General features: G+C 35.9%; 1 protein-coding gene across 23 annotated transcripts in view; it reads left to right on the top strand.

Moving 5' to 3' along the window:
• The window catches only part of NRXN1 (neurexin 1), a 728,940-nt gene that overhangs the window by 44,191 nt on the left and 658,379 nt on the right, over positions 1-26,370 (top strand). For 4 of the 23 annotated variants that reach the window (XM_074168412.1, XM_074168424.1, XM_074168410.1 and 1 more), the window contains exon 4: positions 12,950-12,984. The exons of the other annotated variants lie outside the window; for them this stretch is intronic. In XM_074168412.1, the coding sequence (XP_074024513.1) occupies positions 12,950-12,984 (35 nt within the window). The remainder of the gene's footprint in view (positions 1-12,949; positions 12,985-26,370) is intronic. 23 annotated transcript variants of the gene reach the window in all.

Below are 26,370 nucleotides of genomic sequence, written 5' to 3'. Positions count from 1 at the left end.
GGTATGGATTTACTCACAAACATTTTCATCTGAAATGCAAGTTTAAGAACTGTATGGAATATTCTTAAAGAAAATATATTTTTGCTAACTATCACTAAAGATGAAAAAAACACATTTGGGATATCATCAAATAACTATATGAGGAAATCTCCATCAAAATTAAATTTCAGATATTAATCCTAACTCTTGATTTTAGTTCTGCAGCTCATGATACTATCTGCTAAAAGCCTAGCAAAATTGAGATAATTAAGTTATAGCAGCAAATACTCATTATTTAGGAAACTAGCATATTTAAGACCAAAGTCTGGCTCATGTTAACCTAATGGTAATCTGATTTAAAGGATCACATTTTGTTCACTATAAATCAAGTTATGAACATTTTTAATCAAATATATTGTATGAACTTATTATGGAATTCATGTTTTGATAGCGCTTGCAGTAGATTTGCAAAAAAATAAATTTCTTCACCACAGAATGATCCAAAAATATAGAAGGAGCCTAATTCTGATCTGAAAATCACTTGAAAAGCAATAAATCTCTTTTTCTTTTTTTCCCCTAAAATATGGCATAAATGACAATGAACACATTCTTAGCTCACAGAAGTTGGCATGCATCTATTTCAGTGCAGCAATACAATATTAAATCAGATGTGGCCTTTAAATACAAACAAATCCCAATTGTCAAGTACAGTAATTGTGCTGCTTTAAAATAAGCAACAAAATGCTGTGGTTTACAGATGGTCATACAGGTTCTTTTTCATGAGTTCTGAAAAATGACATATAAACAGGGAGATGGGATTTTTCCCAGATCCATCATTTTAGTTGTCATATACATCTTTTTAAAGTTCTAGTATCACCAATGTTTATCTGGCTCAAATATCTGGTTTCTATTATTTTGTTAATTGCAGAGCTGCCTTCAACGGCACACAAATATTTTCCTGTGCCAATATATTTATGCTGGCAGAAACCTTGCAGGCAAAGGAGCCAGAAATATAGAAAGGCCCAAGACTGTTAATTTTTACAGCCATTCATGAAAATTCCCTTTAGTAAGGGGACAATATAACATATGCAACAGGTAAATCATCCCCACGCCTACTTACTTTTTATTCCATACTTACACTGCCTTAAATATTGTCAGTATAATACCTTGTAATTTATGCAATGTATTTAGCAGTAAGGTCAAGCCCTGAGTAAACAGAATAGTTTGCAACATGTTTAAAAATGCTGAACAAACATCGTAGATTTGATATCATAGACAAAGTGGGCTGAATATTTACAGAGCTTATGAAATGTGTTAGTTTCATCTGTGTATGTAAAGATATATTTAAAATACATTAATTTATTGTATAATTTAAAATTTTGCAATAAAATGGTATAATAGAAACTGTACTTTTAGGGGGGACACTATGAAGAGCAAGAACCTTTTTATGGCTTTAGCAGAACCTGGAAAGAAATCTTAATACATGTTGGGGGGGTACAGTGCTTTTGAGGAGGTAAAGTTTGGAGAAAGAAACTGAATTGTGAGTTCCTTTGTTTGAATAAATGGAATAAAAGGGTTTTCCTTTGTTGAAGGTCTATGGAAAGTCTTGCTTATACTGTAAGTTTAACTAATGAAAATTTCTGAGGCTGGAAAACTAAGCAGTAAATAGAAAGGTAAAGTGTCCTCTGGTGTATGGAGACTCTAAAGTAGTATACAATAAACTTTGGTTAAGACATTTGAAATTTTTTGCTGATGATCAGACTTGGAAAAAGAAGTTGCATCTCAAATTACCTGAGCATTACCAGATTGTTGCTCTGATAGTTTAATGGGCTAATGGACAGAGGTCTGGTTTTTGTTTATCTTAGTAGCCAAGCCTGAGTTTTCCTTAGAAAAAAAGATTGAGGGAAAAAAGCTTTTGAGCATGCTTAATTAAAAGGCATATATGTAATCAGTTTGCTAAGAAAAGCTACAGATGAGCTTTATCAGATTTTAGCCGTTACAGACAATTCAGTGTTACAAACTACCATGGAAGAATATTTCTGACCTAGAAATCTATGAAAGAAGATTTAAGTTAAGGCTGTGATACACCACAGTAGAAATTGAAGAACAAAATTTATGCATTTCAATCACATTTCTTCACTGAAAGTATCAAACCTGGGAATGCAGAAGTGGCAATAGAAATGGAAATGAAGGCAATCCTACTGAGCTTGAAATTATTCAAGGGTGGCAAGCTTGTCAGTTTTACAGCACACCTTCCAGAAGTGTTTACAATGCTAATACATTTATATAAAGAGAAACTTGTGATTTTAAAAGCTGCTGAGTCACATTTTGCCTTCACCGGAGTGGAGCAATCAGTCACCAGTACAGACACATTGCAGAGCATAATGGGAAATTACAAATCAGCAGGACACATCCACATGTGTCCAAGCAGGAAGATGGTTAATCAACATGTCGACCAGCTGTTAAGAAGAGAATGCTATATGTCACATGAAAAAGCTGGAAATTTTTCTTCCTGTTAAACATGCTTTTCACAATTGAATGTGAGGAGAGCTGTGTTAGAAACTATTAATGGGCTTTTTTAGAAAATCATGGAATGGAATAAAAATAAAACACTTAACCTCTTTGATGCGCACTAGCAGTGTTTCAAAACCGTACTAGCATCAAACAAGAGATTGTCTACAAAAAACAATTGAAAGCCTTCTTTTTTTTTCTACTAAATTGGCAGAGTTCTGCTAATTCTTCTTTAAAGGAATCAGTTATCTATTTTTTTAAAAGTTGAGCTATTTGGGGAAGTCACTGAAACTACAAAGAAAAATATTTTATCTCACATTAGAATGGCATAAGCACTGGATCGGGAAGTAAAAGGCTTAACCTATTAGAAATGCTCTATCGGAAGAAGCTATTCTAAAATACTCCACCCATTCATAAGTTAGTGTTAGAAATAAAAGCACTTTATGATCTTCTCAGGTGTAAAACATAAAATCAATCTTTTTTGGGGCGGGGGGGGGGGAGGAAATTGTGCAATGCATTTTCTAGTGGAGGATAATTGCATATATGCTGTAACTGGACTAAGACTTTCTTGCTGTGACTGACCACCATAAAAGCATCCTGGTCTCTTGCAAAGCAGTTGAGAAATTAATGAGAGGCAAACCTGAAATTTATAAAGGTTGGAACTGTCAGTATTTAAATATGAATTTAATTATTATCTGTGAAACTAGCTGGACAATTAAAACAGGAAGACAAAGTAGAAAACAAAGCATATAATAGATGTTGAAATATATCTTATTTTAAAATTAACAGTATTCAGAAAAATCATGCCTTGTTATACAATTATAGGCCAGTTGAAGGGACAAGATCCTCTTCAGTACTAATGCCTGGTATCATCATATACAGTAATATAGTAAAATCCTACAGTTATGTCTTTCATGATCTAAGCATTAAACTTAAAAATTATTAATAATGTTCTATTTTAAGGTCACAAAGGAGTTTGGGCACCTAGGTTTTAAAAGCTAAGTTAGGTCTTGGGTCTTTGATTTCTGGGTTTTATCTGTGCACTTTCAAGGGACAATGTAGGGGCAGGGTTGTGTTGTGATGATTTAAGCAGAAGTAGTGTCTTTGGTATATGCTGTATGTAAATCCAGAAGAAAGGCAGATGAACACCCACATTCTAATTACTTCTTCAGGTAAATGTCTCCATTTCTTTTATCAAACACTAAATGCACCAATTTTTAATTTTCATTTTCCTGTGAGAATGTTGAAGTGTGAGTGGTTCAGGATTCCTGAACTGTAGAAACTTGATCAGAAAGAAGATGTCCTGTATTTTATTTGACAATTTTATTTGTGTGTTTTCGTAGTAACTGGCTAGATGATATGTCTTAGTACTCATATTTAATTTTCTTTCTTCCATTCTTTTACAAGTCAAAATACTATCTATAGTCTATGTCACTTATGAAAAAAACCCCTTTTAGCTCATTTTTGAGAGCATTTTCACCGGCAACAGGGAAGAATTTTATCTTCAGATAACATTGGACGATACAGGGTTTTTTTTCATTCATAGCGGCAGTGTCACAGTTGTTGTCAGCACTGTGTTGACAGACTTTTTAATTTTAAAAGAGTACCTAGTTTATATAAATGATAACGTAAGAGGAACAAACAGGGTACACTAAATAGCCTACAAAATGAAAAGTGTCATTTAAGAAGATATGTGAAAGTAGCGACTACCTTGTCAACTTTATTCGTTGCTCTCGGTTCTCAAAACTTTAAATAATGGTAAAGCACAGAAATCAGGAAAATATGCCATCATATTAACTAAGCTTTGCTAATTTTCTGTGTGTTGCTGGAATTTTAGCTAGAGCTGTAGCTAGGTCAGGTTTTTGTTGAATGGAAGCTTACGGAAAACTTACCAGCTTTGTGAAGAACTTCAGGTTTTATCACTCATAATTAAAAAGCTGATGGGAACAAGCAGTGGAGCTTTATAAAATAGCAAATGCTTGTGGTGCTCAGCAGGTTTCATGTCTAGGAAAGACGCTGTTTCATGGGAACAATGATTATCTGATTATCACTCTAGCCTCCTCTCTGAGTTAGTTTCCACTCAAATTCAATCATTTGACAGATATGGGAAAAGCAAGAGCTTCAAACCTATTACTGGTGCCTCTTTTTTCTCTTGACATAGCTGCTTTTCTTGATGTTCTCCAATATGATCATAGCCTGCAGATCTTTTTAATGGTCATTGTGCATATATTATTCAAAAACCTCTCTTTATCTCTCAGCATGTTCTTTCACAGTGGTAAAGATTCTGTGGAAATTACTGCCTTACAGTTTTTTTATAATGCTGTTGAGCAAAACCACAAAAAAATAGAGAAAGAAATGTAAAGAAAGCAATCTTAAAGTTTGCTCTTAAAATTCCAGAAGTGGCTTGCATCATCAACATTATCCATTTACTGGATAAGGGCAAATATTTTTAGGAACTAGCATAGGGCAAGAAAACAGGAAATGCTAAACTTTACACATTATTTTGCTTATGTGATAGTTTTGTGTCAATCCACATCCTCTCAAATTAGGTCAATAATCTATAAAAACATTCAAATAAGTAATTCAAGTTAACCTACAGTTCATATTTACATAAATCAGTTAGAAATTAAGAAAAGATTTGGAATGACAGGTTTTCCTTGTTTTCTTCTCATCATAGCAAAATGATCTTACCGTTCTTGTCTAGTTTCTTCATTTGTAAAGTGAGCCAGATATTTGGATGGATTGCTGCTGGATATTGCTCCTGAAAGATATTTAAATGACCAAATCATAATCCTAAGCAAGAACTGGTGCTGCACATGCAAAATGTTAAAGACCTTGCTGTTATGATGGAAAAGACAATAAAGCAACTATTCTAGTTAAAAGTTGCAAAGACACTCGGCAAAATATTTGCCTGCAAACATTTGAAACTCCAGCTTTGACCTGATGGGTAAAAGGAAATTGTCCTCTGTACTTTTTGTAAAGGATTGTTGTTTTTATTTTGCAGAAGCTGTGTCTCAAGCTAGGGGCCAGGAACCTTATTTATTTCCCTCCCATTTTTGTTCTGAAACCATACGTACGTTGAAAAGAGCAAACTGAAAGCTTTCGCTAAGACTTTTCAGATGTTCGCAAAACAAAATTAACCTTTGACATTTTACTTAGGCTAAAAAATGAAAGATGTTTAATCTTTGTTGCTTAAAGTGCAGATGGTTGAAAAATCGTATTAATAACAAAAGAAGTATTTTACTGTTTGTAGTGCTGCCAGTGTGGATACAACAAATAAAACCTAGGGAATTCAAACAGAGTAAGAAACAGTACGTGACTTGAATTATTAGATAATCCATGGCTGAGTACACAGAGTGGTTTTAGAAGAACACGAAATTTAATACCAGCTCAAGCCATAAAACCCATTGTCTATCAAATTGAACAGCCTAATGTGTCTAAGTTTAACATTTTAAGAGAAAAAAAAATACTCCCATAAAGCAACTAGGTTATTGTTACAAGATGTAGGTGGTGGTGAAAAAATTCCGCCATCCTCCCTTCACCTTTAGTGTTGACCAGTTCATCCTGAAACACAATATCAGATATTTTTCCCCTTAAATCCTCTTGTAAAAATAATAATAAATTTGTAATAAGGCTGGCATTACTCCAGTTGTTATTCTGCCTCCAATGATTACAGTTTCTCTGGACGAACATCAGTGCAAACATTGTTATAATGGAGCCTATTGAACTTTTTTCTCTTACTCTGTGGTATATTCCTGGACTTTTTGATGCTCTTTACAATTACAGGCATTATATATGAATCGCTAAATAAACTCAAACCTTCAGACATGTAGTGTGTATCAGCTATGACCTTAGCTAATAGGGGACTTGCCTTTTATAAATAGGAAGTTATTTTGCAGTGCAGTGGCAGATGAATAACATACAACAGCACCACTCCTGCAGATCAGATAGGAATAATATACACGATATAGTTAAAAGGTATAAGTCCATATAGCTTCATCCACTGTAGAGGAGCTGACCTGACTAATATTGGAGCTTTCACCAATGTCATACATAAATGATAAGTGACCAGTAGTGTAGAATGGGATGTCTAATTTGTGGGGAGAAATATGATGACATAGATAAAGAGGGGGCCAGAAGTAAATGTAGTAAAAAGATATCATTTTCAAAGTACAACTTTGTTTTGTGGCTTGGTTTTTTTTTAACCAAATTGTACCAAACTTAATGGGGCTTGAGCTGAGTTAATTTAAAATTTACAATAAAAGAGAAAACCAAAGAAAACCAGGATCACTCAGAAGAACAACAGAAGGTTGACAACTAATGAACTGGATTCTGCTAAGAGACTAAAAGATTTACTTGTCTTGTTGCTGATAGAAGAAAGAGATGGTGAAGTTTGGATTGTGCCAAAAACAGTAGTTCTAACAAACTTTGCCAGTCCTATCATTTCTACTGTGAACATTGACAAATAATTGGTTTGCCTGTTGCTTGAACTTCCACTTTTCTATGTAAAGATAGACAACAGTTTTTACAGGACAAAGAACTAAAATGTAGATATGAAAGCCAAATGAGTGGTTCAGTCACATCTGTAATTTTAATCAAAATGCTGTATTTTAGAAGATTTATATCAATCTGTTGAGTAAGTGAAATTCATACTGTACAACCTATGTATTATTTAGGTATTTTAATGGTTCTGAATCAATGAAAATTTATGGTGTGATTACTTTGTACAAAAATAATAATCCTTACTGCATACAATAATGCAAGTGTTTGAACAGAACTTAGCATACTTTTAAATAGCTAAACAGGTTTTTTTCAGGTAGTTAAGCTGCCTGTGTTACTAACTTTACTAGAGATATTTCTTGGTATCAATACATGTAGTAAAAACATGGTCTGAACATTTTGAAATTATGAATCATGGCTCATAGTCTTCCATCTAACACACCTGTTATCAGTTGACCCAAGCCAGGAGCTACACACTAATACGGCCACTTGCTCACTTTCCCCCAGCAGCCCAAGGAAGAGAATGGGAAAAGCAAAAATTAAAAACTCATGTGTCAAGATATACACAGTTTAATAAGTGAAAGAAAGAGGGGAAAAAACAAGTGATGCAAAGGCAATCACTTACCCCACAGGCAGACTGATGCCCAGCCAGTCTCCACGCAACAGCTACATTTGAAGGTAAAACCTCGCAGTTTTATTGCTGAGCATGGCATTATATGGTAATGGAGTATCTGTTTGTTTAGGTCAGCTGTCCCCAATGTGTCCCTTCCCCACTTCTTGCCCACTCCCAGCCTACTCCCTATCTCTTTATTGTCACTTTGTTATTAGCTTCCTTATCAGGTGCAAGACTATCCTGCATAGATATTTTAAGCATTCAGTATGAAAGTGGTATATTCTTTCAATTTCAGATTATTCAGGACCTTGATGTCCATGAAGTACACGAATGAGCATGGTCTGATGAATACTTGGTACTTAACAGCTTGATACTTAACAGAATAGTGACCAGACCAAATCTTGCCTCTATTAGGGGTTTCCTTTAAGAAAGTGTGTACGGGTGCATGATATTTTCAAAGATTGCAAGATGGGGAACATAGTGCCAAATTTTAAAATTGCAATTTAAAAAGAGCCAAGTCTAACTTGCCAGCTTAACTTTAGTTCCTGAAAGACTATGGAACAAATATTCAAGCAAATTATTTGTTAGCAGTTGCAAAGTAAGGAAAAGCTGAGTAACAGTAGGCATGCATTTATCAGCAGAAATTGCATTAAACCAATTCTTCAACAATTGATAGAGATTGTCCAGAAGGAGCAGATGTCACGTATTCTTAAATAAATTTTTAGGCACTAACTGACATTCTCTTAAGCAAGCTAGGAAATCTTGGGCTAGATTAAGTTTCTAAATTGCTAGTAAATTGCATGCAAAGTTGGCTGGATAACTGTGCAAGTTGTCAGTAATTCTCTGTCAAAGTGAAAGGAGAAACCAACCGCAGGCATTGCTCCTGGAATCAATTCTTTGCTACTTTTCTTTAATCAGCCTGGATGGTAAAGCATAGACCAAGTTTATTAAATCTGCGATAACACAGAGCTGGGAAAGAGAAACAGTACACTCAACAACAAGCTTTGAATTCAAAATTAGCTTGACAAATTAGAGAAGAGGACCAAAGGATATGCTAAAATTCTGTGGAAACTAGCGGAAGGTGCTAGGCGTAGGAAGGAATTATGGACAGCAAAAATATGCTGTAGAAAAAAACTGGTGAAATACTGTTTCTTTGGAAGAAAATCTGTGAGCCTGCATGTATCACATTCTGAACAGGGGTCAGTAAAGCCATGGAGTTGTAAAAAAATCTAAGAACATTTTATGTCTTGTAAATGGAAATAAAGCTTGTAAGTCATGGCCAATTAATTATCCAGTTCTGCTTAGTGCTGTACGGCAGGCTGGAATTCTGCATCCAATTCTGAGCATTGCATTTCACCAACAAAGCAGACCTACGAAATAAAAAACAAAAGACTTTGGGTTATGTACCTTACAGGAGAAATGACTAAGGGAGGACCTGACAGCAAAGATCAAATTGATAAAAGGGTGGTAAAAAAAGGAAAGAAATAATCTGTGCTTCATTTGGCCATGGTAGATGGATAAGAAATAGTGGGGTTAAATTGCAGGAATTAAAAATAAGTTTAAACATTAGGAAGAACTTTCTAATTATAAGAATAGCGAAACACTGAAATAGGTGTAATGGGAGTGAGGGTTGGGAAGACATTGGATAAATAATATCAGGATTGACATAGACATAGTTTATCCTACACTAAGGCAGAAAAATGCTGGATGGTTCTGTTTTTTATCACGATTAATTACATTGATACATCCCTGGAACAGAATAAAATATCCTGCCTGACAGCTCGTGGCCACAGAATTACGTCTTCCAACACAGTAAATGCCAAAGACAAAATGTGCTAGTAGCTGTAATAATTCAGTATCTGATTCTTTGACTTGTAATATAGAATATTTTTGCCCTCAGGTTAGAACTATGATTGTGGTCTTCTTTACTTGCAGTAGTCAGATTGTGGGAAAATTCTACTTGTTTCTGCTTTGATAAACCACAGGGGTGAGGGCTTCAGCAGGAGTTTGTTACTGGAAGGAAGGAAGGAAGGATGGAAGGAAGGGACAAGTCAAAGGATGGTGGCAGTAGAAAAAGTGGTGCTGTTTTTCTGTAGTGATTTAGAAAATAGGAAAAGAATCCAACACCACAAACAGTATTTCAGTTTTCTTGGTTTGGACCTTACAGGGTCATGTGTTGCCCCAGAAATGACAGAATGAAGTCTGAAACAGCATAAACCTTTGTTGAAACTTTGTTGCTTCTCCTGTGCTGCTTTATAGATCCTATAGTGAGATAAAGAAGTAATGAGGAAGTCTAAGCGAATTGTTTGCATTTACCTCTTTCCTGAAGTGGCTTGATGTTTTGGCACGTAATGTTATTGCAATGAATAATATGTGGTGCTTTTGTTGTTCTGGTTGCTTTTTGAAGACCCTGTAGTTTGGACCCAACTGAACTGAATATTTCTCTTCCTTATTTCTCTCCTGAGAAAGTTTTTCTGCATATATAACAACATTTCTTCTCTATTACGCTTGATAAGAAGAGATTTTTTAACTTTCCTCTTGGTGGAAAAAAAAGTAAGTCTTCTTTATTTTCTTCTGTTTGCCATTTTGTCCTTCATATTAAATCTACAATTCTTTCTACAGGAGACATAAAGCCAAAGGGGAAAAGGGAAAGTCTACAATAAATTTAATTGGCACTCGGGAGGCATTTCCTAAAAATAAGTACATATATCTGGGGTGGAGAAAATTCTGATCTTTTTCTTGCCCACTTATTGATAGTAGCAGAGTTGCTTTTTGTTATGATAAAAATTGCAAAAATAGTAGTCTAAATAGTACTGTTGCTAAAAAAGTAGTCTAAACTGAGGAACAGCCAGGATTCTTAGAATTAGAAACCATTTAAGACAATAAACTCCTTCCATGGGCACTTTCCCTCCATAGTTTCCTAGCTGAATAAAATAAGGAGTTCACAAATTTTCATCATATTCAGCACTGCATATTTTTTCCTACTTAAAAAAACAGAATTTTAGAATTAAATCTACTATCTAAAAGGTCGCAGCAATTTTCACAGACGTTATGGTCTAGAGTACACAATTTAAACAATTCTCCTGTTTCAATTAAATGCTATATGGCTCACGTGATTCCTACCTGATCTTTCATAACAGTTTAAATCTGGACATCACCTACCTGTAGACAAAATAATGTATGCCTGAGCCTAGCCAAATCTTCTATCTTGGCTTTTATTCTTCATTTTTCCTGAAATGAATTTAAATTCCCCTTTTATGTTTTCTTCAGCTCAGCTATGAGTGGAAGAAGTCCTATACTCACACGTTCACTTGAATTGAATGACCCTCACATCAGCCTCGAGCACCACTCGAGCTTGCATGGAAACATTTACTACCAGATTTTCTGTCTGCTTCATGGAGGCATTTGTACGTATAAGCTGCTGAGGTCCTTCCATGAAAGAAAAACACTATAAAATCCTAAAGAGGTTTTATTGCTTAACAAAGCATGGATACTTCATCAATGAACTAAAAAGCTTTCTACCTGCAAAGATAAGAATTCAGTGCTCGGAGCCTGAGTATACTGAATCAGCTGAAAAGGGAGAGTCACTTTTAGTGATCAAGCTTCAAATAATTAAAAAAAAAAAAAGTGAATGCAAGCAGAATGAGCAAAAATTAACCCTAGGAAGAACCCATTTAAGATGGGTTTTTTCCCCAAAACAAAGTAGTAAGTTCCCCTGTAAAAATATAGATTTAAAACAAAATTAAATGCTTTGTTTTAACACTCCTGTTGTTTACTAACTATAATTATTCTGTGAGCTCCACATTGGAGTCATGGTATATCTGTAGCTGGCTGTAGAGACCAAGACCCATTTTTTCTCTTGATATTTGTTTACTAATAGTCTTGTGAACTGTCATTTCCATGTTTTTCATAACATCATAGCTATGTGATTATTTTTTGTAAGGAGTGTCGCTCATGTCTTAAGAGATGAAAATGCTATTCCAGAATCTGGTTTTTCAAGGTACTGTGTAACTCCTGCATGGTTTTTTGAGGACTGTATGGGGTTTTCTATACATATGAAGTATGAGTGTGCTAGAATTCCAGAGCCTACTGAAATATACTTTGTATCCCTCTAAAGGAATGTAGCAGCCCTCAAAATCTCTTCAATCCTTTATGTAGCACAATGAATGTAATTGCGTATTATATGTAAGTTCATATTCACATTATGTCTTCTAGAGAGGGTCCTAATCAGTGAGGTAATGTGTCCTGTTTTACCTTTTTTCCCGTTCATCCATTTTGGTTGTACCGTTTCTTTACAAATATTTTTCCTCCCCTTCGAATCACTCTTAAATTAGCTGTGTAATGTCTTGTTCAGAAACTATCATATACTAAGTGACAGAATTTGTTGATATTGCACTGGAAATCGTATTTGGGCATATGTATTTGCTAATTTCTTTGTGAAAAGATGTGTACTCGCCTTGGAATTCTTTTGTTTGAGGTGTTATTGTTGGTAAGACTGTCTATAAGTTGATGCTGTGTTTTCCAAACCAGCCAAGTGCTTTGTGAACAATTGCATAAGAGGAACTACTTCACACTTATGAATGGGTGTCATTTTTATCCTTGGATATCAAGCTTAACTAGTCTAACCCTGACTGGTAAACTGACTTCCAGCTTTCTCTTATAGCTATCAATAATTCTTTGTGCATTGCGCTAGAAGCACAATGAGCAAAGACTTCCAATTATGGCGTCATGGCAATCGTGTTCATAGCTTGCACTGAATATATTTAGACTATTCTTTGAAGGGGAAAAAATGCAATTACCCATTTTTTTTCTACCTGAGCCTGGAATTACAACTCATTTTTTAATAGAAGATCTTAAAAAACACTCCAAAACCCAGCCCATTTTGATATAGTTTCTTTCACGTGACCATGAGATACGCTCAAAGAGATATACAGGAACATATCTGAAACAACAGTACTGCTTCCTTTAAATGGCCCCAGTAGATATATTTGTTAAAGAAAAATCGATACAGAAAGAAAAATGAATCACTGCTCCTGGGAGGAAAAAAAAAAGTGTCTCAGATGCTTTATAATTGTTCAGAAAATATTTGTGGGAGGAGCGACTCCTGGAAATACTCCCAAGGTCAGTGAGATCCGTGGCATTGTGCTGAATAAGTTATACTAATTCTTATGCACTCAGTTTTCCTCATGAAATTGCTATTCTTTCTATTCTTCTTTTCCCTTTCTTTTATTTTTATTTTTTTTCCATTGTTGTTGGTGTAGCTTTTCTTCTTCATCATCTTCTTCTTCTTTCTTTGATTTGTCCTTATATTTGCTGAGAAAACTACCAAATTCCAGGAGGGAATAGCCAATTTACATAAGCGACTGGGATCACTTTTATATGTAAATGATACCAAAATGTGTGTCACTGTTGCACAAAGATGACTAAGCTCTTTGTGCAAACTTCAGCCTTTAGGGCCCAATCCTGTAATCCAGTTGCAAAATTCCAATTGACCTGAAATTTCCAGTGGGACTTTTATCTTATTTCAGCGAAGCATAGCTGCTGTTAGTGCTACATGGTGAACTTTTGTTTTCCTTTGTAGCCACCACTGGTTTCTTCCAACATGTGTGTACCCTATTCTTCAGTTTCTGGAAAAGCTGGCACGTAGAAGGCACATGTTGATTCTACCCAAATTAAATCTGTACTTCATTCTTCACTGGATTTGACCTATGTTCTTTAATGTTTGTGACTACAGCTATTTTTTACAATATTTTGACAAATGAGAAAAAATTAGCCGATACTTGAATGAGATGTTTTTTCTAAATGCCTTTCTCCTCTTTATATGTTCCAAAGTGTATGTAATTGAATGATTCAATTCTAAGAGAAGAAATCCCAATTAAAATGTGTTTATGAGGGTTTCAACCAGAGATTTGAACTTGTGTTATAAGGGATTTACACCAGTTCTCATATATTTGAAGTAGCTCTCTTGTCTCAGTGGAGATTTACATAATCATAACTTCCATCAGAATCTGCACTTTCCCATTGCATGCTCACACAAATCAATTTAGATGAAAAATTTATTTGACTTATTTCAATAACTTTACTATCACAAATCCTAGCTAAATATGTGGGTATGTAGGTATTCACCAATGAAACATATGAAGATGATTTCCCCGTGGTAGTATCAACATTTTCTGTGTTGCTTTTATTTTGCCTTATAAAATGCTGGTTTGGACAAGCAGCCTTGACCTAATGTATAATATGCAGCTTTGTGAAATAACAGCTATACACTAGAGATGGCACTAAGCTCATTTTAACTACAACATAAACCCAGATCTTGAAAGCATTGTGGTAACTTCCATTACACTAAAAGCTATTGATTAGAAATGCTTCTCTGGCAGAGAGAGGGGACTTGTGAACTCATTGTGTTCCAATGATTCACCATGAGATCTCAATGGGAGTCGCAGATGCCAAGTAGCAGCACAGCAGATAAACCATGAAAATCAAGGAGCAATCCAGGTCTTATCCAAGCAGTATAAAATAATGAAAAGATTTCTGTCCGTCTGAATGGGTTCTAAAGAAGATCCCATTGTATGTCATAAGAACTATTCTTGACCAGTTTTTCAATTCCACTTATTTTTTACTAGAACTTCACTTGATTTGTTTATTTAAATTTTGCACTTCTCATCAGACTACTTGTTACTGAAGACAGAAAAAGCATCTAATGTAGGACATTACATAAAGATCATGTTCTTTTTATGTAATTTGGTTGTAGTATTTTTAGGATGCATCTTTTACATGTCTTTTAAATACATGTAGATATCACTGATGCAAAATGTTAGAGTAATAACAGCAAAGTTGTTTAAAGGTAATGCCAATGCCCTAACCAGAAGGTGTTGTGTTTTAAAAATTTGGCCCACTATAGAAAACACTGGTAATTCACTAATAGTGCAGACCATATAAAAAGTGATAATTATCAATATTGAATGCTAAGAGGTACATTCAAAGAGATAAAAGAAAAGCACTTGAGACCTTGATATTCTAAACTACTTTTGGAGACAAATGGGGTTTTAGGGAGGGATAGTTGGTTTGCTTTAGTGGAAGTAAAATGAGGTGGCTGCTCTACATCCATTACAAGCATGGCTTGGGAAATGTGCTTTGAATTTTTTTCTTTTTCTAAGCAGCAAATGATTTATGAGAATTAGATGTTCTTCATAACAGACACTTTTGGAATAAGTATAGCTTTCTTAAAGCAAAAAGACATTTGCTAAGCTGTAAAAAGCAGAATGAAAAAAATGGATCAAGCACTTCTTAACTTGCTATATAATGAGGCTTTGCAAATGAAAATAATTTGAGGTATGTTGTTAGTGGCTTTTGTATAGTTCTTATAATTTTGTTTTGAAACAAACTATAATTACAGAACAGCAGTTCCTTGAAATGTTTTCTTTAAACAAAAGAACATACGACAAATTCTAAATCCTATTAATCTATATTGCTCTTTCAAGCTCATAAGCATCTTCATATGCATTAGTCTTTGTTTTGTTGAATTGTAAGGAGACTTTTCCTGAAGTTTAGTGTTAATCTATTTCTGTCCCTTGGCATGATATGACATTGGAGGAGTTTTCTGTTAGTAAAGTAACATTTTTTCCTATGTGTGAAGATCACTTCTGTTTAATTTCTGTATGTATCAATAGTTGGACCATAGCACATCATTTATTGTTCACTATGTTGGCTGTATTCATGACATTTATACACTTTACATTGCATAAGGTATTACTATTGCATGAATAAATGTGCATATGTTTATGTAGCCTATGTGTTCAGTATATACTCATAGCAATTCCACCTCGTTCAAATACTAGATTCTCTCCTAGTAGATGGTTAGTTGCTCAGGTTATTTCTTTATTCTGAAAATGTGATTGAAAAAAAAAATGCAAGAAATGTTTGTGGTTTGTTTGTGAGTTTTTTAAACTTGAGTAAGTACATAGGTTATATGATACACGATCCTTGCTTTCATGACTATAATTCTGTGAATTGCCTAATGGCGTAAATACTCTGCCAGGGAGAAATTTTAATTATGGTTTAGATGTAGGAGTTTTTCCACTTTGGGAACCTCAGAATTATTCCTCCTCTTCATGAATAAAAATTAGGAAGCAGGTGATTTGAGTGCTCATTTTAATAATGGGCCAACAATCAAACAAGATTTCTATTATCCCAATAAATCTATTGGGATTTAATTTATGGAGAAGGATTTCCCCTATAGGACAGTTTGCTTAGTCCATATATTATTAAAATTTTGTTTTAATAATATAAGAAATTCCATTCTATATCATGCTTAAGATGTAATCTCAAAAGAAGGCAATCTAAGAAATACATTCAGAACACAATTAATGGATATATTTTTTCATATTACTCAAATAATAATATTTATGTATCCTCAGATATTTTCTTCTGTAGCTCTACATTTAGATGTTCTTATTAATTTCCTTCTAAACTTCTATTTGACTCAGTCCCATGAAAGGTCATTACAATATTCCCTACTGTACCCTTAATATGTACTACAGGGCAATATACCGCAGAGACAACTTTTTGTGTGGAATTATTATAATTGGTTCCAATAAAGTTTTAGCCCAGAAATAGTTCTTCACTAAAGAATTCTATGTTGATTTTTCTTGGTGCCAGCGTCTTTGTCATTCTAACCAATTTACCAGCTGTAGGAGAGCTGACAATAGGAAAGATGCTTTACCACTTTTTCATGGGCAGCATGCTATTGTGCTGATGTATTATGATAGATTAATGACATCACAGCATAATGATATAAAAAATAATCTCCACATGGCCTATACTGAAGGTAATGTAGGTTTAGAAAAAAATGGAAAATGAGTGAAGGTTATCATCAGAATGTATATCCAAGTAATTTCTTTCAAAAAGGAACAAAGGTTATAAGGAAGACTTCAAGAACTGTCAAAAGTGACATTATAGTGGGTGTTTTCTATAGTCCACCTGACCAGGAAGAACAAGTGGATGAGGCCCTTTATAAACAGATATGAGGAGCTTCACATTCACTGGCCATTGTCCTCATGGGGGACTTCAACCACCCAGATGTCTGCTGGAGGGATAACATAGCAGGCTATAAGCAATCCACGAGGCTCCTGGAGTGCATTGGTGATAACTTCCTTCTCCAAATGGTAGTAAAGCCAATGAGGAGAGGTACTCTGCTGGACCTCATACCCCAAGAAGGAGGTGCTCACTGAGGTTGTGAAGCTCAAGGGCAGCCTTGGCTGCAGTGACCATGGTGGAGTTCAGGATCCTGAAGGCATGGAGGAGGGTGAGAAGGGTTTCCTTCAGGAGAGCTGACTTTGGCCTCTTCAAAGATCTGCTCAGAAGAGTCCCATGGGATAAGGCCCTGGAGAAAAGAGGGTCCAAGAAAGCTGATTAATATTTATGGATCACCTCCTCCAAGCACAAGAGAGTTCCATCCCTGCAAACAAGAAATCAGGCAAAAATGCCAGGAGGCCTGCATGGATGAACAAAGAGCTGCTATCCAAACCCAAACACAAAAAGGAAGCATACAAAGGGTGGAAGCAACGACAGGTAGCCTGAGAGGGATATCCGAACATCCAGGAATGAAGTTAGGAAAGCCAAAGCACAGATGGAATTTTATCTGTCCAGGGATGCCAAAGACAACAAGAAAGGCCACTATAAGTACATTACTGACAAAAGAAAGTCGAGGGAAAATATGGACCTGTTGTCAACAGGACAGGGGATCTCGTGACACAGGATATGGAAAAGGCCAAAGTACTGAATGCCTTCTTTGCTTCAACCTTTACTAGAAGGACCAGCCTTCAGGAATCCTAGGTCCCAGAGACAAAGAGCAAAGGCTGGAACAAGGAAGATGTACCCTTGGCGGAAGAGGATCCAGTTAGGGAATGGTTAAGCAAACTGGGCGTACATAAGTCCATGGGGCCTGATCGAATGCACCCACAAACACTGAAAGAGCTGTCAGATGTCATTGCGTGACCACTCTTGATAATGTTTGATCCCATAAGACCCTCATAGAGAAGCTGCTGATGTATGGGCTGGATGAGCAGACTGAGACAGCTTGAAAACTGTCTGAATGGCAGACCCAGAGGGTGATGATCAGTGGCACAAAGTCTACTTGGAAGCCAGTGACTAGCTGTGTACTTCAGGGGTCAAGACTGGGTCTGATCCTATTTAACATATTCATTAATGATCTGGATGATGGGGAAGAGTATACCTCAGTAAGGAAGAGAACCCTCAAACTGGGAGGATTGGCTGATACACCAGAAAGCCATGCTGCCATCCAGAGGGACCTTGACAGGCTGGAGAAATGGGCTGACAAGAACCTTATGAAGTTCAACATGGAGAAGTGCAAAGTCCTGCACCTGCGGAGGAACAACCCCATGCACCCATATATGCTGGGGGACACCCAGCTGTAAAGCAGCTTTGCAGAAAAGGACCTAAGGGTCCTGGGGGACACCAGGTTGACCATGAGCCAACAATATGTCATTGGGGCAAAGGGGTCTAATGGTATCCTGGACTGCATTAGGCAAAGCATTGCCAGCAGGTTGAGGGAGATGATAGATATTTCCCCTCTACTCAGCACTGGTGAGGCCACATCTGGAGTACTGTGTCCAGTTCTGGGCTCCTCAGTGCAAGAGAACCAATGGACATACTGGAGAGAGTCCTACCAAGGGCTACAAAGCTGACGAAGGGACTCTCCTATGAGAGTCCCAGCTGAGACATCTGGAACTGTTAAGCCTGGAAAAGAGAAGGCTCAGGGCGGGTCATGTTAATATGTATGAATTACCTGAAGTGAGGGTGCGTAGAGAATGGAACCAGGCTCTCTTCAGTGGTTCCCAGTCACAAGACCAGAGGCAATGGGCACAGACTGAAGCACAGGAGGTGCTGTCTGAACATCAGGAAACACTTTTTTACTGTAAGGGTGACCGAGCACTGGCACAGCTTGCCCAGAGAGGTTGTGGAGTCTCCAACATTGCAGATATTCAAAAGCCATCTGGACAGAGTCCTGGGCAATCAGCTGTAGGTGGCCCTGTTTTGCGCAGGGAGGTTGGAGCAGATGGCCTCCAGAGGTCTTTTCTACCCTAACCGTTCTGTGATTCTGTGATTAAACTGTTAGGAAGAGAAGAACTAGCTTTAACTTGGTTTGGGTTCATTTTATAGACGTCCCCAAAATGTGACTGTCTTGAAACATTTACTACTACTAGAAATTTTAATTGTGCAGTTCTGAGATAGGAAAAGTCATAGATGAAAAGTTAATGTAGCTAACCATAATATACAGACAATCAAAGTGATTAATGAAAATCAAGAATTGTTCTAAAGCATTAGTTTCCTGATTGCAATGTGTGGAAGTACTCTGTACACATGGGAGCTCAGTCCGGGTATTCACGTGGCTACAAAAGAAAATAATGTTGCTCAGTTCCTGTAAAATCTACAGAGAAAATGAAAAAAATATACCAATTTTTACTTTAGCTAAGAATGACCAGTTTTTAAGTGCAGGAAAGCTGTTTTTTTAATTGTAAAATTTCATGTAATTAGTTTCATTGTCATTATCTGTAACTACTAATTAATCAGAATAACATTCAGCATTAGCACTGAAATGATTTTAAACTAGTAAAGGAGAAAATTAAGTTATTTTAAAAAATATAAAGACATCTATTTTGTTCACTTACAGTCACAGATAGCTGCGATTAAATTTTAATTTGGTGTCAAATTAAACACTCGGTTACAGCATGCTGACTTCCAGAGTACAGCTCCACTCACTTCAGAGGAATTTCCCATTTAAACGAGCAGAAAGTTTGTTCTGTACCATTCTCGAATCTTCCAAAGGCAGATTTAGCTCAGTTCACATCCACAAAATGAACCTCAGTAGTAGCCAAAAAAATTTTATGATGACTAGCTAAATAACTATACAACAAAGTGATTTTGAATATTGTTACTTTATATTTAATTGTGTACAGAGTGTCTTCTACATTTTTAGCTGCTAACTCTGAAGAGCACTTCATACCAAATTGTCTTCAGCCGCCTGTGTTAGTCATAGCATCACTGTACATTCCTCACTTTAGTATAAAGACAGAGTGTGAATACAAAAATATGGCTAGTCCTGTTAATTTTGGTGTTGTACTAGTCTGGGAGACACAAATATCCAACTACAGAGTCAGAGCCTGAGTGAGTATCTCAGATGGGCAGAATATGCAGTCATATGTCATCACCCTTTCGTAAGTAATACAAAGGATAAATATTATATTTACACGGTAGAGATTGTGAAAGTGTAGATAGCTGCCAGTTCACCATACAATACAAAACCAGCAGAAAATTTTTAGGAAGTGTTGTCTAAAAAAACAATACCCTTCTCATGGACAAAAAATGTGACCTCTCCTCCTTTGAGTCTCCTGCTCTTGTTATCCAGGGGATCATCACCTCTCTAAAGCTGCCATCCAGTTGGAAAATTACTTCTGCCGTTCAACCACCGCACAGTATTTTTACTCACTGTCAGCTCAGCTAATCCTATTGTATTAATGGGTCTAACAGACCAGTTTTGCTGAAAGGATGATTGGGCAGGGATTTGATTTCTTCTGATAGTAACTGGGGCCTGATTTTGCAGCCTCTTGTATAGACATAATTGACTACATAAAGCACAGCACAACAAGGAATCAGATTTAGTGGGCTAGTTTATATTCTCATGTACACCAAAACAAGCATGAAAAATTCTGAAAAATCTTTATTCCTCATTTCACATCTGTTTCTTAAAGAAGTTGTTGAAATAAGTTATTTTATGAATTTTTCAATTTAATTTCAAAACAGATATTCTTAAAATAGAAATACCTGTCTCGCCATGCATCGCTTTTATAGAACATAGTCTGTTCTTGCCATTACTCTCTGCCAGCCAGAATAGTTAATTGTGTATGAAAGGTTTTGATAGGAATATCCTGAAAATATATTTTCCTGCCATGTACCCAGCAGGGCTAAATTGGAGAAAATCCAGAGGAATAATAATAGTACTAGGAAGAAAAGAGGCATTATGGTAAGATGCACAGGCCATGTAAAGCAGACCATATATGGTCAGTCCTTAATTCTAGTTAGTCTATGCATTCTCTGTGGTAGGAAATAAGACCTCTAGCAATTACAAGGAAGATGTCTAAACACAAATCAAAGTGCATGAATCCCAGAGATTTTCAATGGAAATCAAATGTTTCCAATCCAGAGAAATATCCCCAGAGGCTAAATGGAAAAGAGCAGCAGTTCTTAAAGAATATCTGGTTACTGAGTGAAATACATAGATTTACATTGTGTTTCATTTTCTGGTTATACATGGAAATTAAAACAGTGAGGAGGGAGCATGGTTCTTTGAGTCGCCTTTGCTTATGCAAATGACTTATTTCTCCTTTCATTATCTGGGTTATTAATATTACTAAATTCAATTATTGAAAAACCTTTGATTCCACCTTTGATTCCTGGTTGTGGTTACTGCAGCCATGACACAGATGCAAGAACACTTGTCCCATTGACTGATGAAAACTTCTTTAAAGCATTGACATCTCACAAGCAGGTCTGAAGTTTAGTTCATCTGAGACTAGCCAGGCCCATTTTGGAGAAAAATAATTAAATTTAATGAGGTGGCAAAATAAGGCCAAAGTCAAATTTCTTGGGATTGTAATATAATTAAAAAGCAGTCATTTTAATATCTACATCATGATCTCTCCCCTGAGTCAGTCCAAGTTTATTTAGAAGTATGGTAAAAATTACTAAAAGAAGAGGACAAGTAACTTTCAAAAAATGTCAGTTCTGGGAAGTAGTTGAAAAAAAGGAGGTATCAGTATCAAAGATGTGCTTATTTGTTAACTACTGTGGCTCCAAAGAAGCACAAGTCTATTCAGATGTGCAATATCTAAAAATGTGTAACAATAAAATAATCGTAGATTAATAGCATTAAACTAAAGCAGTGTTGAGTGATTTCACGTTTTATACACTTGTGACGATAAATGATAGAAAAGTGATAAAGCTGCATAGAAATCAAACACCACAAAAAATTGTTGCCTCAGAAAGATTATTGATTTAATTATGTCCAGATTTTGATTCTGTTTGTCATCTGCAGCAACTGGAGAGGGAATTAGAAAATATTACAGGGTGTAGAAGTAAATTAGGGGTGGGGGTATTTTCCCATTGGGAACAATAGTAATGATTTGTCTGAATAATTTTTTTTCACCCATTATATTTGAATTCTTCATGGGAAACATTTCTCAGTGAGCTCTTTATGCAATTGATGCAGAGATTGGTTCTGAGAAAACAATTTATTTAAACATTTTTTTGTTTAACAGGGTGTCAAAGTATTTGCTCCTGTTTGTGCTTGGTTTCTGTTCTCATTTGGCTAGAGAAAATTCATAGATTAATACATGGCCAGAATATACTGCTATGAAAATGTTAACCTGACCTCCGAAATGGCAAAAGGCAGCATTTCTTCCAGTGATTCCTACAATGCAGCCCAAAAGCAATGATTGATACACAGTTTCAGTTAGACAAAGGCTCTGTCTTAAGACTTCAGGGAAGAATTTCCCAGTATTCCCCGTGATTATTTTATCTTTATTGAAAATTTTCATCTTACTTTCAGTTTGAACTTTTCTGACTCTCGATCCCAGCATTTGTCTGTTTGCGGTCGAAAGGGCTTCCAGGTATTAAGAATCTTTCTCCTGACATAGATAGTTACAGACTGGGTTCAAGACAGCTCTTATTCTCATCTTTGATACAGTAGGTTGAGCAACTTAAGGCTTTCATTCTAAGACATTATTGCTTAGTTTTCTTAGGTTTTTAATACCATGAATGACTGTGGAAAATGTTTTTTTTTTCTGAAACTTCTTTCACTTTTTACTTCCTTTTAAATTTATGAGCACTGGAACGAAACACAGTAATGGTTTTAGTTATGCCACAAAAAGTAATGCCATTTTCTATTTCTGTTTGTTATTTCTTTGCTTGTGCATTTAAGGCTTGCACTACCCCCCTTAGTTGCTGCTTCACACTAGGAGCTCATCTACAGTAACTTAACTAAAATGATCTGGTCATTATTTCATTCTCAATGCACTTGGGATACGCAGCACTGTCTAGAAAAAGTGGCCTCACCTAGAGTAAATTCATGGATGTTAGTAGAATTTACAGAGGTGTACTGAATTTGGGCTGATGGCTTTGTCTTGTACAAAACTGGCAGAAACATCTAATTGTGCCCTAATGATCCTCATTTGGCAGAAAGCCTCGTCCTTATTTTTGGTCAAGACAGACCATCCGTCCAAAAAAATCAATAGAGTCCCTTTTATATTATATTATATTTCAACCCGCTGCACTGGAAAATCCTCTGTACGTTGACTTCAGACCTAATGGGGCCATGTGGAAACATAGGAACTCCTGGGCACTCTTCCCTAGGTTCTAGTGGATTTGCAGATTTTGCAGATGAATCCTAAATCTTGTTCTATGAAGCCCAGTGGTGGGAATTGCTGCTTCTCTATTTGCTCAATATTCAAGCAGAAGTCTGCAACAGAGTCAGAGTTCTATACTAGGTATCTTTATAATACATTTCTAATTATTCATAATTACAGTTAATAATTACAGTCAATATTTACAGTGGTTTTCAAAAGTACATTTCAAAAAAAATGCAAATAGTCCTAATGGAATTTGTCAGATACACAGCACTTGAGAAGACCAATGCTAATAGCCACAGATCTTCAGTGCATTGCTTTAGTTGATCATTATTGAGACTATGACGGTTCATGCTTTATGACATACTTTATAATATACCTCGTCTTTTCATATACTTTCCAAGTATTTTCTTTTGAATCACCTGTTAAATAAAACAATTTCTCTGATAATTTGAGAAACTGATGGGACAGGCTAAGTTACACTATCCAAGAGATGCTGGGTGCAGTCCCATAGAAGAAACTGCCTCTTGAAATGACATTCTCCAGTTTAGTATTTTTAAGTAGATAAATTTATAGAGACACATACCTATGCATTATTCTTTGAGAAAACAAACTTAAAATCTTTAAAACAATTTCTAGCCATTGTTTTTATTGCAATTCACCTGCATAAAATAAGCTTTATTTCAAGCTACTTCCCCACCACTTGTACTACTGACTATCTTATGAAATTTCATAAACTATACCTGTGGTATATTATACCCTTCATTTTTGCAAAATGTGATTTTGAACTATAGTTTTGATGAGGGAAAAAAACCCTATTAAAATGCCACTTCTCATATGCTATTTCTTACTATGTTATTTCTAGAATGGTACGTCTGTAACTTCAAAATACTACAGTACCATTTAGGCTGTTTATCATGAAAATACTGTTCTTATGTAATTTTCAGGACAAATATTGTGCTCTGTGTGTGGCTAAGATGTAAATATTCTAGCAGAAGGAAAAAAAATGTAATAGCAGAAATAATCACAAAACATATAAACAGTCACTTCTTTTTTAAAAAAGTCACGGTTTCCATGAAGCATCACCAAATATTAAAATGATTCTTAAAATATGGTTCCCATTATTATGTCACTGAATCATAGTAATATGCTAAAATGGAATGGGTTTTGCTGCAAAAAATGCAGAGCAGATTCTGCTCTCAGGTCAGTGGGGACAGCCTGAGATAATTCATCTGAAGATAATAAGCCAGATTCACAGCCTGTGTAAGTTGTATAGTTCTACTGATTTCAACTGTGTCACACCAGATTTAAATCAACTGAATATTTGGCTTGATATGTGCAGCCAAGAGATTACACCAGTAGTGCTGAGAGCACAATTTGGCCAAAGGAATTAGGCTGTAAATACAGGAATTAGCCGTGCAATTTAGTATCATTGGTGGGAGTGGGGGAAGGTCTAGGAAATAAGCATTTGGAGTGGATGAAGACCCATGTAATTCTTCAAGTGAGCAGCTCGGTGCAACATCAACACAGCAGACTTTTCACATCTACTAGAAGTCAGAGTGCTGAAGAGAACGTTAGCTGTCTGGGCAGTCATGCTGTCGCTAGTGGAGACTGTAAGGCTGTTCTGCACCTTCGCTGTAGTATTGAGAGTCCCTTTTAGCCCCTTGTCTCATACCTGGGCTGCGCCTTGGTGAAAACCATTGGTACAATCAGCTGGTGTGGAAAAGGCTAAGAACCATTCTGTGCCAATGCCCACAGCAGCTAGGAGATGGCTCTTTGGGTCTTGAAAGCTTCTGGTTCCAGTGGTGCCAACAGAGCTACTCAGTAGACAATAAGGTCCTCCAGGGTGGGTGGATGTAAACGTGGATAAATTCAGACTATAAGTGGCTAAATTATCAGCAGTGACAGAAATGTATGATTCGGCTCTACTCTCTTCCTGGTACATAAATTTTACACCAGTGCAACCGTAATGACATAAATACAGTTACTCCTGATTTAAATGAGGAAGATTTTATTCCCTCTGAATTGCAAAATTAAGATACTGGTAGTATACATGGCTTTCAAAGAGTTTCTCCTTTTTGGTTTTTTATTAAGAGTGACTGGAGTAAGCAAAATGAATAAAAAACAAAGTTAGAATTTGGGTGCTTCTTAGTGTCTGCTTAGAAGAATAGGCCATGCCAAGAAAATGGGTATCGGGAAAGTCAAGCAAAGTGTTAGTGATATGGAAATATATCAGCCATCACAAAAAACCCACCTTAGATAATTAATAGTACTCAATGCTAATCTAACGTAAAAACCTTGTAAAGTACTGTAAAGAAGCTGAACTAATTTTTTTCTTAGATTGCAAAACTGTTTAAGATGGCTTAACTTACCATGACAAAAACATGTGGAGGAATGAGTTTTCATTGTTGTTTACCAATGTATAGGGGTTTGGCTATATACACTGTTTTGTCCACAGAACAGGAATTCAACACTGAATTTGTTTAATTCAAAATGTTTTGACAATATAATTTACTATCACTTAAAAGTTTGATCAATCAGCCATTTAGGGGAAGCCACTCAGCTAATGTAAATCTTTCTGGTGATAGAGTCATCAAAAACCACACACCACTCACTACTAACAACAGGGCCCATGATATAAAACAAAATATGCTAAACCCTGTAACTAGATGAGTTTAACCGTCTGATGCTGCCTGTGATGTCATTTTCAGAACTCCCCCTTTGACTGACATCATGAGCAACAGAACTGGCCTTTTAGCAAGTTCACGTGTTGTTTTTAAGTAATCATGTTTTAAGCTAAATATGGCCACCAAAAAAGATGTCATTGCAGCATTGGTATTACAATATCCCAACACTGCAGTAACCAGGAATAGATGTAGGAGCCTGAAATTATCCTACAATTGAAATAACTAATTTTTTTTTCATTAAGTTAGGAGAGTTTTGTACTTAAAGGAAGGAAATTACTATATGCAATTGAAGGAAGAAGGCTCTTCCAGAAAAGTTTAGCTGTAAGTAGCTATTGCTAATAGACCAAATATCACTGTAGTTTACGCTGCATATAGAACATAATATCTTTATCTTGTGAAATTGGGTGTTTTTCATTTTCCCAGTGAACTTTATTGGATTTGTTGATCTTCAGGTATTTAGTCACAACAGGCATACTGCTTTTCATATTTTTTTTTTCTTTTCAGCCTCTTGCTTTCCTAAATGCATTGAAACAGTATGTACCCTTTGCAGGTTCATAACAAACTACAATTTCAGGCAGTGAGATTTTAGAAGTCTAAATTTAGAGTGTGTGCATGGAAAAGGTGATTTATAATGTCTTAAGCCAAATAACTTTAC

Source organism: Numenius arquata, chromosome 2, assembly GCF_964106895.1.
Source record: "Numenius arquata chromosome 2, bNumArq3.hap1.1, whole genome shotgun sequence".
In the NCBI taxonomy this organism is placed as follows: domain Eukaryota; kingdom Metazoa; phylum Chordata; class Aves; order Charadriiformes; family Scolopacidae; genus Numenius; species Numenius arquata.
This window is presented reverse-complemented; position numbering and strand designations above follow the sequence as displayed.